Source organism: Calonectris borealis, chromosome 10 (genome assembly GCF_964195595.1).
Source record: "Calonectris borealis chromosome 10, bCalBor7.hap1.2, whole genome shotgun sequence".
In the NCBI taxonomy this organism is placed as follows: Eukaryota; Metazoa; Chordata; class Aves; order Procellariiformes; family Procellariidae; genus Calonectris; species Calonectris borealis.
Genome location: NC_134321.1, coordinates 14,796,946 through 14,813,396, shown reverse-complemented (window position 1 = coordinate 14,813,396; position 16,451 = coordinate 14,796,946). Strand labels below are relative to the sequence as shown.

Here is a 16,451-nt window from a genome sequence, read left to right as displayed (position 1 = left end):
TCCCTTTTCTTGTGCTTTTTAAGCACACACAGAGAACAAAATGCTTCTACAGGTAGGTATTCAGCCACGGACTGCTGGGTTCATGCTACAACTGCCCCTTCATGCTACATTCCACGGTGCAGCTAGAAGACTAATATTTTCTAATGACATGAGACACCTAGAAATTAAGGAGCAGGTATTCAAGCTAGATGCATACTCAGCATTGTCTTTATCATTATCCATCAACAAAGTATTTTGTTGAAAGAAAAACAAATGTTTATTTGCCATGTCCAGAAGGCTCACAAAGGTGATAGTCCTCCTTTACCAGAATGATTATGATCTAATTAGCAGGAATACGAGTCATTAGAAAATGCATAATTCTTCCTGCCCAACTTGTTTTAATGGCTGAAGTTTTGATGGGCACACTTGAACCATTAACTAAAGCTAAAAAAACTGAGGGTGTTGCTGTGAGGTCACACGCCAGGCTGATTTTCCAAACCAAAGGCACTTTCCCTCTCAAGGGAAGTCACTCTGACAGTTTAACTCTTCTGTCACAGCCAGAGGCAAACTAGCCTTAACATCAATTATAATCAGTGATGAGAGCACAGTATCACATGCTGAATAGGAAACTGTAGTATTATAATGTAGAACAGTTCAGGACAAAGTAAGTTTCAAAGATACAAGACATAGTACAGTCTGTCTGGCTGTACATCATATGATAATCAGTACTTTCTGGCAACAGAAAAAAGTGGTGACAGGCTTGAGGCTACCTCAATGAAAAAAGAGAAATCAACTAGTATTTATATAAATTGTCCATTTAAATAAACTGACCATTCTTCAAGATACACTGCATACCACTACCCATTATATCCTCACAGGATATTCCCCACCCTGTTGACCTGAGTAATTCTGAAGTCTTCCTCCCTTCCTCTCCCACCCCTTCTCTCCCTACAATTTTCTACGAATACAAACTTCAGTATGCATTTAAATTTAAGTAGTGAAGTTATTCATTTAAGACAGTGGGAATAGTTTTCTTAACAGCACTTCACACATTTTATTGACAAGATCCATCTAAAGTAGGGATTTACAAATATTTTCATGAAAATCAAAATTCAATAGTTTTAATATTCATTGTCTCATAGATCAGCATAGAAACATTTAGTTAATTGCTTTATCTTTTCTCTGATTTATGTTTATATTCACTTGTCTTGCCAATAATAACGGTCATGCAGAAAAGCAGTATCAAGGAAATAACATTTTATAAATTTTAAGTAGCATTTAATAGCTGGAAATGAAGAACATTCTATTGCTTATCAGTAAACCATGAACCTCACTTTGCTCTATGCTTTCTGTTTGTGTTTCTGTGGGCCAAATTCAGAGGTAAAATCACATTAGATCACCCTCCTCTAAGAATTCACCTATTAACAAAAACTGCACCTTTTAAGCAGTATTTAAATCTTAGGTATTAGCCAAAACAGACGTTATAGTCATCCAAGTATTTCTACTGCAGCATAACAGCTTCTACACAGGAGAATTTTACATAATCATCTTAATTATACAAGAATAAAATACATACTCTTTACAGAAACATGAAAATAGTTAAAACCAGCATTTTCCGTCCCAGATCAGAGTCAGGCATCTAAAAAGCTATCAATTTGTCCAGAATAAATAGTGAACAACTTTGAATTTTCCCTAAAGAACAACAATTCCTTTAAAATTCCTTTAAAGGAATAAAATTTCCTTTGAAGTTGGGCCCAATGTAAGGTCTAATGTGATTAACTAACATTAAAGTATTAGCTAACAGACAAGGTCAGGCTTCTGTGGGTTTATGATCTCCAAAACAGTGCTGGGGATACCCAGCCCACTTGAAGTGCCTACATTTGTCTGTAGCCATCCAGGCAGATGAATCCTTAAATGTAGTTGCTTCTTCAAAGAACAGGTATACTTCAAAACAAAAAATAAAATCTGATCGTTAAAGAAACCACAGCACTAGGTTTTACACCTACTAATATATAAAAAACTGTTAAAACAAGCAGCTTATTATCTATTTTTTAACTTACTTTTTCTGTCTGTACTACATGAGAGGTCTACAGAAAGGGAAAACTGATTCAACAGTTGACTGTAAACAAAACACTGAAAACGACGATATAAACACTGAACAGAAGGAATGGTAAATTTTCCTACCTCTATTTTAGTTCCATGGATTCAAAATGGTAAATGCAAGTGTACCTTTATGTCACAACTTTACATGAAAAACAACATATGCATTGCAGTTTACTGCATAATTACACTCACTAATACTTTGATTCAACATCCACCAAAATCAACAGAAAGAGTAGATAGCTTATTTTTAAAGTAAGCAGACATCAGTCACTGTAGTACTTTTTTTTTTAAATAATAAAACCAGTTTTACCAACTCAGACAAGTCAATATTTCATCTTTACTTACAGAAAAAATTTAAAAACTCACAAGTCAGAAACAGTCTATTTGTATGGAAAAGTATACACATTAAAAACTGCACAATTTATAAAAAATGTTTTCTGATGGCTTCTTCACATCTGAAGTGTGTGATAGAATAGCATAGCTGTGTGTGATGTGCACATCACTTCAGCAGTGACACATGTAGGTCTCACAATTGTATTAAAATCACATTACACAGCTTCACAACACCAGCATTAATCACCACTGACATAACTGAAATAAGATCTCTCATACAGCCATGCAATAGGATAAAAGGTCTGCTTTTAAGTCCCGCATTCACAATGCCCTTGTATCCTGATAATTATTTACTAATAAGAGATTTGCTGCTTTACAGTAAACTCTCATTCTTTCTATTTTTCTCTTTAAAAGTTTTACTACAGAAAAATGAAAAGCAGTAATATATCAGATTTAAATTTTTAGGAATAAGCAGAACAACTTATTCATGATATGTATGAAAACAATACAGCTGAAAAGATGAACGGGTTTGTTTCAGAGCACCCATAATAGCCATATTTTAGTTCTGGAAAGGTGGGGTGGGAAGGCAAAAAGAAAAAAGCTACTCACACTTGTATCCAGGCTGCAGATACTGATTGTATCTTCATCTTGAGTACTCTGTTTTCGTTTCTTCTAGAAAACGAAATGAAAAAAAAGCTCAGTTTTGATGAATAGTACCAACTGCCACTAGCCTGATCCTGAAACAGGTATACATGAAGTCATACACATATATATGTATATATATGTATATATATAGTTAATTATTTTATCTCATCATCATTATAATTACCATGCATATGAATATAAGCTCTATTTTCACAAGTTCAAAAGCTACTTATTTGCACATTAGTAAATAAATGTTTCCTTTTCTGCTCACAGAGAGTTAGGTTCACTTCAACTAAGAAACTTATTCCTAACTAAAAGCATGAGTAATTATTGCATATTGTAAATCGTACTTTGGCACTTGCTATTAACTTTTGTAACTAATGAAACTCTCAGAAGGAGAAACTTGTATTCTGTGTTGAAAGCCTATACTTAGATTTTTCAAAACATACATTCAGCAATCAAGTACTATTCCCAGACAGTCAGTATTACATAGCAAGGATAACAGGTGAAATGTACTGCAAGACTTAAATTAACATATATTTGGATTTCAATATCCATGTCAGTGATTGCATTCTGCTCTCTATTCAGGTTTTGTTCTGGAAAATGGCAAGCCCTCCCTGATGTCATTTCACGGGTTCACCACAAGATTAATCGTCATGCCCTTCAAATAAGAAGTATGAAATTTCATTTAATAGAGCTCTGCATTTTCTACCAGGCTAGGAAGATTTCGGAAACAAGAGAAGTCATAGAATACGTGATCCTTATTTATCCAGTTGTGTTGTCTTCCACTGTCAACTAGAGATAAACATTCACAGATAATAATAGCTGGGGTTTCGTTTCCAGTCTATAGGAGTCAAAGATGAGCAATTTAAAGAACAACAAAAAACCCACACAGATGCCATAAGGAGCTTATGAGATGATTAAAGTTCAGCTAAAAGGCAGGAGCTGCACATTGTGCAGGTATTTTTTAAATTAATAATTAAAAAAAAGAAAAAAAAATGTAAACTGTATCCCCCCTCCCCAGTACCCACACCACTAGCTCTTCTGAAGCTTGGGGGTTTTATTCCATCAAGCCAATAAAACCACCACTGCATCTACTAGGTCAAGCACATAGTTTCTGAGAACTTTCTCTGATGAATAAAGATAAGGAATATTTATGATAAAATCCAGAAGTTTTTATTTCATGCTGTTTTAAAATGAAACTGTAGGTGTTGAAACTTTTTGTATTTACTCACTAGTTTACAGCAGACCTTTGACTTGTGTAATCATATTTAAACACAATTTTGCTTTTTTTTTTTTGGAAGTAACTTGTCCTGCTGTTTTCTGACAACAATAATTTTAAAGTCAAGGACAGCTGTGTTTTAACATCGTTATTATTCAGAAACAGAAACTGCATCATGAATTCTCTAACCACATTACACAATGAGAAGTGTTTTATGAAAAGTAATTCTTCACCGTCAGACTATGCACAATCAAATCCCTCTTACTGTTATAGTACAGATTTTTAGCAACAAGTTAAACGACAGAATAGGACACAGAAATTTCTGGACCAGACCACACTGAGCAATGAACAGAAATATCTGAAATAATACTAAGTATGTTTATTTATTCTGTAGTGCTGTTTTATAAGGTTGGGGGTTTCTTCCACAGGATAAACTACTCTGAATTATTATTCTAGGGTTAGTCAATGTGAATTCACGATGAAAAACACAAAACAGGGATGAGATCTGTAAAATCAATACTTTGCCCAGAGGGTAACATTTCCTAAGATCCTAGTGAACATGTTGCAGACTATTCAAACCTAATTAGACTTCTGTAGATACAAATGCATGTATCTTTTAGTTTTCCTCAAAAAAATTATATATTGATTCTACTTAAGTCAACACTGAATACTTTGCAAACAAGAAATTACAAAACTAAAAGGTACCATCCCTCCAACACAGTGGGCACAGGGTAAATCAAAACAGAGGGTGTTTAGATTTGGAAAACAGATTTCTAAAAGAGAAGGGTAAATTGAAATGGTGTATCGATCTGGTATACCGGAATCTCTGTCAATGGTGATTCTGGTGTACGGATAGATGGGATGCAACTGCATTCACAACTTGAATTGGTGTTGGTTTAAGTCTGACACCTTTAGTTATGGAAATATAAAAATGGTGTAAACCTAAGGGTCAGTCTGCAAAATATTAGAATAAAAGTTAATTCCAAAACAATCAATATAGTAATACAATAAAAAGTATTACTCCATCATCCAAAAAAGGAAAAAAAGTAAGTTAGGTGCTTGATGAGAGTATGTGTTCCCAATACTCTACAGAGAGGTCAAATTAAAAAAAAAAAATTACCTCTAAATACTATGCATTTTGAAACCATAAGAAATGTTTTCTATAATGGAATAGATGCAATTTCATTGTTAACAGTGTTTGACAAATGACCACACATACAACAAACAGGTAGCTCCTTTGTTAAATAACTGACCAGAAGATTCTTACTGGTGGTCACATGGCTACAGATTAACACAGAATGTGGCATTTCCAACACAGGCCAACTCTAATGAAAGCAGATTGAGACTATAAATTGCATAGTATGAAATACAAGCATGTTAGCAACGCTACAGGTTTAAAGCCAAGTGAAGGAGACAGGACATCCTATTACTATAGAAGGAAAGTTATACAACTGCGGGGGCTTCTGGACTCCCACATTAAAGTGGGTATGTGGGTCCAAAACACAGAGGTATCGTGGACAAAGCAGTGTCCATGAGGACAAGTGTCCAAGGCAAGGCTATTCAGGTAAAGCACAGCACAAAATGTAGTTAATAGTAAACATTAATATGCTATATCTTATTCAGAGACAACCTCTTTGGTTATACAACTAAATCTAATACACTCATGAGGAACAAATCGGTGTCAACTCTGATGTACACACCAAAAGGGATGAAAAGACAGGTAAACTGTAAGAAAAGCAATTACATATTGAATGAGTCTGGGACAGCCTCCACAAAGCAGATGGAGCTTGCTCTACCTTATACTTTATCGTGCTAACCAAAGGATCACTCCTCACTTCATTTTAGCTCTTCTACTTACTGAAAAGTAACACACACACAAAAATAATACCTAACAACATGTATATTGTATATTATACCATTCTTATTACCTGGAAGTTTGCATGTATACTATTTATGTTCTTTGTACATTTGCCCCGGCAGCTATGCAAGACAAGTTATTTCATACAGAAATTGTTAAACATCATCAACCACTGCAGTTAAGATTAATGTTTTAATTTTCTAAGAGTTTCAAGAGCTATTATCAAGGGGCCGGGGGGAAGGGGGGAACACTATGGCAAAAAAAAAAAAATCTCCAATGATTGAGCTACCAGATAAATTTCTTTGCCCATAATAAGTGGATTAGAAGCAAAGATTGCAGTAGATATTGCACAGGGAGCATAAGGTGCTCATTAAATTAATCCCTGCTCTTTGTGAGTATCTTTTACCCAAAGGAGTTACAAGTTTAGTCTCCGTTGCCATAGCACAACGCAGCTGACCTCTGAATCTCTCATGTTCCAAAAAATTACCCCTTAAATGTTGCTCTCCACTATGTTTTAAATCACATGGCACATCAAGTAACACAAACTTGACTCCATTTTGATCTCAACAATTCGGTGTGTATTCCTTTCACAAAAGATCCTAGAAATACAGTGTAATAGCTTTGGGATGAATCCAGAAGAAGAATTATGTGATAAAGCATTGTATGTATCACACACATTCAGAGTGGAATAAGCTTCACTGCAAAGCCAAGGATCTTTGATAAAATCAATTTATAGCTCATATACTGAAATCAGTTAAGTGGCATATTAATGAAAAAGTTGAGTTTCCTGAGAGAATTTAAGTAAGCAGTGCTCGAGAGGTTCAAATATCTATTGCACATATTGCCTGAATGACAAAGAAACATATCAAACAATTCCTAACTGCATCATATCATCTTACAGTAGATTTTTCATACCAGCTTATACTGTCATGCAAGACTACGTTAAGCCAAAAAACACAATGTGTGAATCTTTATTCAACATGACACCTGCACTGGCCCAGGCATAGCACTAGGGAGAAAGGACTCATTTCTTAATTCCATTGTATTACTTTGCACATGATGTATCCCTAGTTCTTGTTAATATTTCTTACAATTATCTATGGCTGTAGCAATCACCAGTTTTAATACAAATTAATAGCTTTTTTAGGACTATAAGGCTTGATGAACCATGTGCAATAGGGAGAAGGAAAGCCCACTCCAAGTGTGCTATATTAAGATGACATACACTAATAGTAAGTCCATGAGTTTACCCATGCAGAGTTCTTACAGAAAATTGCAGAAGATTTAACCACAAACATGTCAAGGGATAGCAAAGTCGAGGCCCTTGTGGATACCTGAGCATGCCTGAATTATATACACGTTATGTTCCTTACACGTGTAATACATAATCACATTCTAATATACTGCATATGCATGTTGTTTTATCAGAACCATGTCCAGTTAGAGATTGTATCAGGTTTTGTTTTAATTAAAATCCAGTAAGAAGCCCCAACATATTATGAATCCTATGAAACAGGGATAAAGTTGTAAGAGACATGACCATTAGTGTGCCGTGTCTTTGTACTTAGGAAGCACATTAAAGCTATTAATGTGAATATTCCTGAACTTTTAAACTGAACTATCCAATTAGAACCCATCCCTATTTTGAATTCAGAGAAGTAATATGAAAAAAATAGAATTAAAATGTAGTATGCTATCCTTACACTAGACATGATCACTCATTATCTCAGTGTATATTAATTACATGAATAATGCCATACTGCAGCATTGTATTAAAGACAAAATACTGTGATTACTCCGTATCATGCTATAAGCAATGGACAAATGCTACCTGCTATCTCACTGCAGAGCATTTCTTTATTAGAATTTGTATGTACTTGAAACAAACTAAATTGAAAAATGTTATGAAGCTGTTTGCCTTGCTGGGAAAAAAGGAAAAAAGGACAGCTTGCAACGCTTCAATAACTCCCCTTTTCTGCGCAATACTTGTAGACTTTAAAAAAGGTGTACGTGTCTGCGGGAAAAAAGTATACTAATAACAAATTCTGAATAAAGATGTGTCTCTGTTTTCTGACTGACCACACAGATGTATTGCATGAGTCTGAATGTGTACCTCTAGACTGAAAAACGTTTTCTATCACACTTGGGCTACAAACACACACACAGCCGAAACACCAATAAAACCAAAAAACTTCCCCCAAAAACCCTAAGTCCCCAGACCACAATGACTGGGTGTATAACAAGTTTGAATCTTCATCCATGTTTGGGATACTGTTGCCTAAAAGGCTGTGATTACTCCATAGTTACAGAGACAGAACACCTCCCGGTCTTAACATAGCAGGGAGGAGTTGTTCTCAATAATTATCTCACAGGAGATGAGACAGTAAGATATCCAATTATATATTAAAACACTGATTTAATTAAAGGAATTAGAGCAATAGACATGGTTATAGGAAGGCTGGATTAACATCGTCTCTCTATCACAGGGTTTTAGTTATCAATACCAGAGATTTATACTTTACCACCTGGGAGATGAAATGCAAACATGCACAAAAATAGCTTGACAAAAAAACCCATCCTGTGACAGGGAAGGAAATGCTTTTCAGAAGAATCGCTGACTCTTGCTAAATCATCTATCCATTCTAATTGCTTAGAAATGTGTCTGCACACAGACTGGCATCAAAATAAATAATGGTTCAAGATAATGTATTTGCATAGGCATATAAGATCCTTAAATCATCCAAGTCATAGACAGACTTGTTTCAAAACAAAACACAAAACAACTTACTTTTTAAGACCTTTTTTCATACAGAAATCCACTTAGCAACTGAGGATCCATTCATTCTACCAAAACAGGCTTTCTCCACCCCCCAAAACAAAAAGTCCAAAACACAGAAAAATTAAAAACCATTTAATCATTCTGTATTTCAAATTGTTTTCATATGAAAATATCTAAAACACTTAGTCTTTCCAGAACATACATCTGGGCACGCTTCAACACTACTAATTAGAAGAAAGCAACTTTGTAAAAAACGGCAGTTCTAATATATGACTTAAAATAAACCTAAGTAGGCAGAGGTGCATATATATATAGACACACACACTTTCTTATATAAAAATATAATATATATGTGCATACACAAATACATATATACATGTATATACCATGTACCTTTTTTTTTAAAAAAAAAAAAAAAACACAAGGCAAACATACCACAACATGTTCTACTACGGTTCCTTTGAATCTCCTATTAAGATTTTGGGGGAGGGAAGTATGCGATAAACTAAAAAACATTTGGGTAAACATTGTTAAGTCTAAGTTAAAGAAACAGTTTTCCCTACCAGCAATAATTCAAAGTTTCTTTAAAAGGATTTCTAGGTGGCAAAATGCAAGTAAACATATTTTTTGCAAAGTTTAATAATGACAGCAATTGTGGACTCCCAATTCTCATAATAGAACATCACCACACACTGCATTTTCAAAGGAAAACATCTAAAAAGGCATGAATGTAAACATTTTATGACTAACTGTTCTATATGTGAATGATTTCCTAATCAATTGCCTACTTTTATGAAAGAAAATTGGGTCATGAATAATGACCCAATGAATGCGTTAATTCATTAATGTATAAACACTGCATTTTTGCTAAGTCTGTCCTATGTAATACGAGTTTAATCAAAAAATAACCCCCCCTAAACTAAACAAAACCAAAATTTGCAATAATACAGAAAAGGGAAAATCATTTAGCCAACAAAATTTTTTATCATTTTTACTGGTGAGGAAAAGGCAGGAAGGGATTCACTGTTCTGGGTTTTATGATTGTCTCCAGTTTATGGTACAGTATTGTCAAGGACAACCCAAAGGACAGTATCTCTATCAGACTGAATTAAAAACCAAAAGAAAAACAATTTGAAAAGATGAGGTATAGCCAAAATAAAATCCAATAGGGATTAATGTGGAAGGAGGCGAGAAAACAGACCAAATACTTCACAAAAAGTCAAACGTCATAGGCCAGAAAAGGTTCAAGCCACACTCCAAAGGGCGGACTGTGTCTGCATGAAAAGCAGCTCTACTACATGATTTTTTTTAATTTTAAAAAGCAATCAGCATCTCCTTAGGCAGCTGAGACCTCTCTCAATCTACAAGGAACCTTCGTGTCGGAAGCCTGATGATGGCCTTCTGCACTAGGAATCACAGTCGGTGTTTAAGCAACTGGGAATAAGGCAGGAACATACTATCAATTTTCTTTCTATGAAGACATCAAAACCCCACAATGATCCAGACTTTCATGGGAATTTCTACTTGCCCTGTTTCTATACAACATACATTCAAAAAATCCAGTTAGCTTCTAAATTCTCTTGATAGGCAAATCATTTTCATCAGCAAAATCCATGTATACTTTCAAATATACTAGCGATTCTAAGCACCCTTCTAATTCTTAAATACCTAACATGTACAGAAGCTGCTAAGTTCAAAAGAATACTCAGAACTACAATTCTCATCTTTTTTCCTTTGTAGTTTGTCAGTACTTCCACACCCATCCATAAAATGTTGATCCCTCTCTTAAAAAGCCCTGAAAAATACCACTTGCCAAGACTAGATTTACTCCTTTAATGACTCCAAAACCTCGAGGTGCTGTTGCTTCTATGTTACAAGATCTGTTTCAAGTTTTCACTGTTTCCATTTCAAATCACATTCAAATGATCTCAAAGGTATTGTGCTCCCAGTTAGTTATATCACAGAGTATGGAGGATTCAGAGTCAGGATACAGAGTCCAGTGATGAGGCACAAATAGTACAAAACAGATGTTAAAAGGTATGCAAGAAGTGAGGTAGGATAAAAGAAATAATGACAAACTGGACTAGGAGGGAAATATTTCAATTCTTCAGACTAATTTAAAAGGTTTCATTTAAAATGTTTCCAGAAGTTTCACAGATGACACAGCCAGAAAACAAAAAAGTTAAAGTATTTCAGAGTAGAAGGTAAGCATTTTGGTCTTCCTAATACAACAGGAGGAAATTCTGACTAAATGCTTCAACATTTTTCTCACCTGCTGTAATCACTCAGTTAACAAAATATGCCTTGGATCCAACTTAAATTGGGTATAAAATTACTAGGCAAAAGATTAATAACCTTCTATCCTAAGGTTAGTCGAATAATCACTAATTTAACATTTCCTGCCACAGGTGGTGGGATATAACATGACAAAGCAGACTTCAAAAGTGAACTAGAAGAGCAGCAGTGGTGTCGCATTACCCAGCTTCAAGCCAGAATGCTCGTGATACTGAAACAAGAATAAGCCTCACGTAGGATTACCCATTTTCCATCTTATCACATTACTGTTGCACGGACATTCAAGTGTCAAAGATGAAATAAAGGTACAGATGCCAAAAAAAAAGAACTTTGGCCTGGCTGATACAATGCCCAGTTCTGGAAAGAAGTCCGTATAGAAGGAGACCATGTCATATTAATCACGTAAGCATCTCTGTCTGCAATAACCAGCTAGAAACCTCTGAATTTCCTGTTGAATATGGTGTTCCTCCCAAGTTTCGTTCAGAGCTAACCAACTACAATTTCACAAACAAGTGATAATTCATTCTCTAGTTTAAGCTCACTCAGAGAGATGAATCTCCTGCCACCTTTTAAGGCCGGCCCTCTTTCCACTATACCACAGCCTACCACAGCTTGAAGGCGTGGGAAGACAACAGCATCTTCAAGCAAGTTTTTCCAGAGCATAGTGCCTTTTTTTTAGCTGAATGATGCATCATACATGCTTTTTGGGACCCTAAGTTCAGAATACTGAATTCTAATACAAAATCAAAAAAAAAAAAAAAGAACAGAACTTGTTACCCTGCATTCCAATATCACAGTTCTTTATGTCATGTTGGCAAAAAGAACTTGCTTAAGCTCTAAAGAGAACCAAGAATGCCTTAGTTTTATAATAAAACTGGTTTCCACATATATTTCCGCTGCCCTCTACTGTTCAGAATACCAAAGACGTTACAGGTTTCTTTTTCTCAAAAGTGACACAAAAATCTAAATAAAAGCTTTATTCCTTTTGAGGCAGAAACAGTCAGAGATGACCCGACTGCACAGTTTGCACTGAGTCTGGTACAAAGCTTTGCTGGTTCCACTTCCCACTCTGCACATGTTCAGCTGGCAGGCTCTTTGTATGTTGGTTTAGTAACACAACTTGCTTGTTCTTGATGTCCCAAGCAAAACAAACAAATGAAAGACCAGACTCTGTTCTAAGTCTGTTACAACACAACAGAAAACTCCGAAATGGAGGTGAGGTCATCTCTGGCACTTAAGACTTTGCCACTGAAACTCAGGTATCTGAGCACTTCTGAGGAGTCACTCACACCTCTGCCAGACAAAATGGCAGCTCCTTTTCACCCTTCTCTGAGCACAGAGAGCAAGCTTTATTTCTACAGTGCTTACTGTGATGGATTTGAGATTTTCCGGTCCATGTAATATAAAATGAACACTGAAGTGAACAATGAAATGAAAGTTATATTCAATGTGTTTAACATTAACAACAGGAAATGGGTGTGCATGTACGGGATGCTGTAAGGACAAGGATCAGCATAGCTTTGTTCGAGGACTGGTATCTATTCTGTCTTTATTTAACCTTCTTCCTTCCCCTTTTCAGAAGATGGGGGAGAGTATCAGTCACTGGAATCTAGCAGAGAGTTAAACATGCTGAAACTTTTTCACAGTTTACTATAAAGTCTGAACCAAATTCAGATAAGTAAGTTACATACTTTTATTTCTTTCTCCATAGTTCTGTTACATGAGTGAACAGCAATCTTTATCCCATGATCCTTTCTCAGTCAGAACTTGAAGACTGCCACATAAGTTATGCTTTTAATTAACACTTACAATCAATATCTACGGATTCTAAATTCACCTAGATTATAAATAAAAACTAAGATGCAATTTAACAGAGTCCATACACTATTTAGATTATTCTGTTCTTCTCACAAACACTTTTCTGCTGGGATCTGTCAGATCCAGTTCTTTGTGGCCGCAAGTAATATAAACAGCGTGCAAATAATGCCTGGATTCCTTTGCCTTTGGCAAGCTGATGTCATGAAGTTGCAGTTCCTAGCCTTGTATGTTTGTGTTGAGGGAGTTTATTATAGGTCTAGTTGTAAAAGCAAGAATAATCAAGAGTTAGGCTATTTTAATACTCTAACTCTACCGCTAAAGGTTTTGTGCACTTGAAGGCATGAGGACTTCCTCTTGACTGGACAGCAACAACCTGCGCTTGCTGCAGTTGACCATTTAATCACAGCTGTCAACCACCACTTCTGGTTCCAAAACTGCTTCATCTGTGTATGTAGGAGATACGGCTTTTTTTCTTGGAACAAAAATCACAACGAAATTTTCTCACCTGAAAAGCAGATTCATTCAAATGACACTTTATTATTATTTATTTTTGAGGTTTGGGGGTTTTATTGTTCGTTTGTTTTTAAGAATCCAATGGAGCTTCTCATTGTAAAAGAGGATTGCTGCTGTGCACAGCACCGGAACCACATACAGCAGAACGAAACAATTTCCATAAACTGGGTCTCCACGTAGCATTCAATTGGCTTATGTTTCCATAAACTGCAGTACTCCCTTATTGTTCTAATACTCTACTGCTACTCTGCTTTCCCCCAGTCTCCTGCATTCAGCATCATTCTGCTGCTGTACCTTTAAAACCACAGACAGGTTCCTGCATATGGCTTTTGACCTAAGCGCCTCAAGTGCTCTTCTTCAGCATCACACAGAATAGATAAAATGGCTGCATCGAAAATGGATTTTTCTGCAGATAAAAACAATACCATTTGTACTAAAATTACATGTTGCTATATCTATTTGGGGGTTATATATATATATATATACACACACACACACACAAGCACTTTAGCTCCATTTCTCAGGAAACAAGGCTTATGGGATATTGGTCAGTATCCCTGTGATTCCTGATTCTTGAATTATTTCATTTTTGTAAGACTTGTTGCCCAGCTTCAACCAAAATTGACAAAGAGATAAAGACTTCAATCATTTTGGACAGAGCATATAGAACAGGGACAGAATTTGCACCCAACTTAAAAGATTTCAAAGTGAGCTCAGCAATATTAGTATATGCTAAACAATCTGTGTGATTTTACTTCACAAACATGCATCTCCCTGGTGTTCCATGAAAACTGTGGTATTTATTACATTTCTTCTGTTATAAATTTTCAAGTGCATGATATCTAAAATACATACCCACAGCAAATATGCGTGTTAAGTACATCCAAAAAGACTACACCAATTTAACAGTATGGCAGTTAGTAATCACCAGTCCCATTCTTAAGCTATTTAGTAAAAACTGAGAATTCAAACATCTGCTAAATTTTTACTAATTGAATAGCTCTTCATTTCTCTGACAGTCTTAATAAACTTTCCGAGCCTGATGCAATTGTGATTTACCTTTCTTAAACATGATTTAATTCAGAACTGCATAAAGCATTCCAGATAACATCTTAAAAATATTCTGTGCAATAAATTTATCACAGACCATCTCTCTCACTATTGAAAATTGTCACGTTAAAAAGGGAAAGTTAAAAAAAAAAAATCCCAATTAACAATCCAGTCTTAAGCGTCAGTATACTTAAGCCACATTCTCACAGCAAATCCAAGAGCATATAGGCCCTTGAACGTATCCCTGACTTGCTTGCCTCGCACTACAGGCCCTCACCTTTACCACGTTTCCAAGAACTTCAAAGTATGGTTTTATTCAACATATACGCAAATATTTTGAAATAACTTTGCTTCTTAAGTAAGAGGAAGGTCTCTAGTTTTCCAATGAGTGGAAGGATGCTACAAACTGGGATTAGAGCTGTAATGTTAGAGATCAGATTTGTGCACTTGTGACCCTAATGTGCTACTCTCATTCACATAGCAGCCCAAAACCAAAATCCCACACAAATCATTAAGAACAATCAAGTATTAAATGCCAACCATTGCAACATGTAAAATAGATCAAGGTACGCAATGCAGCTCTTTCTACATGATGCTAAAGAGTTTGAAGTGACAAATTTTATAATATAATTGTATACTCTGTTCTACTGCTTAATTAACGTTAACAATCGGGAAGCATTTCCCCCCAAAATATTTAACCTAAATCTCCCTTGCTATGAAATAAGCCCACTTACTCCTGTGCTACCCTTGGCAAACATAGAGAACAAGTACCAACTTTATAATTGTACCCACACACTCAGAGACAAATGTACACTTGTACCTCATATCAAGTCTTAATTTTTCTACACACAACAAGCATTAAATCTTTTAAACTTTCTTCATAGGCTGTATTTTCTACAGTTATTATCAATCTTGCTACTTTTCTGTCCACATTTTTCCAAAGACCAATGTCTAAAGCTGCACCCAGTTTTCCAGGTGATACCACATACACATGCTGCAGAGCAGAATCATTATGCTGTAAATACACTGTAAATAGGATCTGTTACAACTTTTACTTTGACAATAGACAGACTTATGCATATATCTATAAATGTTCCCATTTAAACCCTAGCATCAGCCGAAATTCTCATTTTCACACTAGGAGACAGAGGCAGAGATGTTTACACGTGTATAATAAAAAAGCAAAACCAAAAACATAAAACCACCATTCTGCAGCAATAAACTACCCATACATAGAGAAAAACAAACTGTCATCCATCCCATTGGGAATACCAGAGTATATTATCTAAACTTTTAACAAATTTCTTTCCTTACAGAAGGAAACATTCCTGCTAAGCAACATTTTGGTTTCATTAATACCCAATTTTAAATCCTGGCATGCTTGGAAGCAATATCTGTGCAATTTCAACTTACTACAATGCCACACACGTAAACAATAAAAAGTAACACAATCCCGAATTTACACTTACCTGATGATGCACAAAAAAGCAACACCACACCATGAGGTACTTTGTATTGTACTCAGATTTTAGGGGGTTTCTTAATATTCAGCTGACAGTGAAACGTCTTTGCTACAAAGGAGTCCCTATGTCTCTCCTTCAGTTTTCGGCAGGAACTCCTCCCCATGCAGCCACACAGTTTGCTCTCGCTTCCTGTCATGCAGCAGACTAGAAGTGTCAGAAGCTGAGTGATATGTATTGTCGTGTCTATCTCTGTTGTGGTTTTTCCTCATAGATTGCTTCGAATAATATTTTAAACAGACAAAAGTGTTTTAAAAATTGCTAACAAGTGAATGGTACCGGTAAGGTAAAGGTAAACACATCATTAATGTGTTTTTAAAGTAATAGGTAGCTCTC

At 35.6% G+C, this 16,451-nt stretch overlaps 1 protein-coding gene across 2 annotated transcripts in view; it reads right to left on the bottom strand.

Annotated features, from left to right (window-relative positions):
- Nucleotides 1-16,451, bottom strand: part of ARHGEF3 (Rho guanine nucleotide exchange factor 3) — a 140,438-nt gene that overhangs the window by 62,930 nt on the left and 61,057 nt on the right. The window contains exons 1-2 of one of the 2 annotated variants that reach the window (XM_075159069.1): nt 16,065-16,188; nt 3,025-3,087 (exon numbers count right to left, since the gene is read on the bottom strand). In XM_075159069.1, coding sequence (XP_075015170.1) covers nt 3,025-3,087; nt 16,065-16,097 — 96 coding nt within the window. In that variant the 5' untranslated portion in view covers nt 16,098-16,188. Of the gene's footprint in view, nt 1-3,024; nt 3,088-16,064; nt 16,189-16,451 lie in introns of those variants that run through there. The other variant, XM_075159067.1, reaches the window with a different exon arrangement.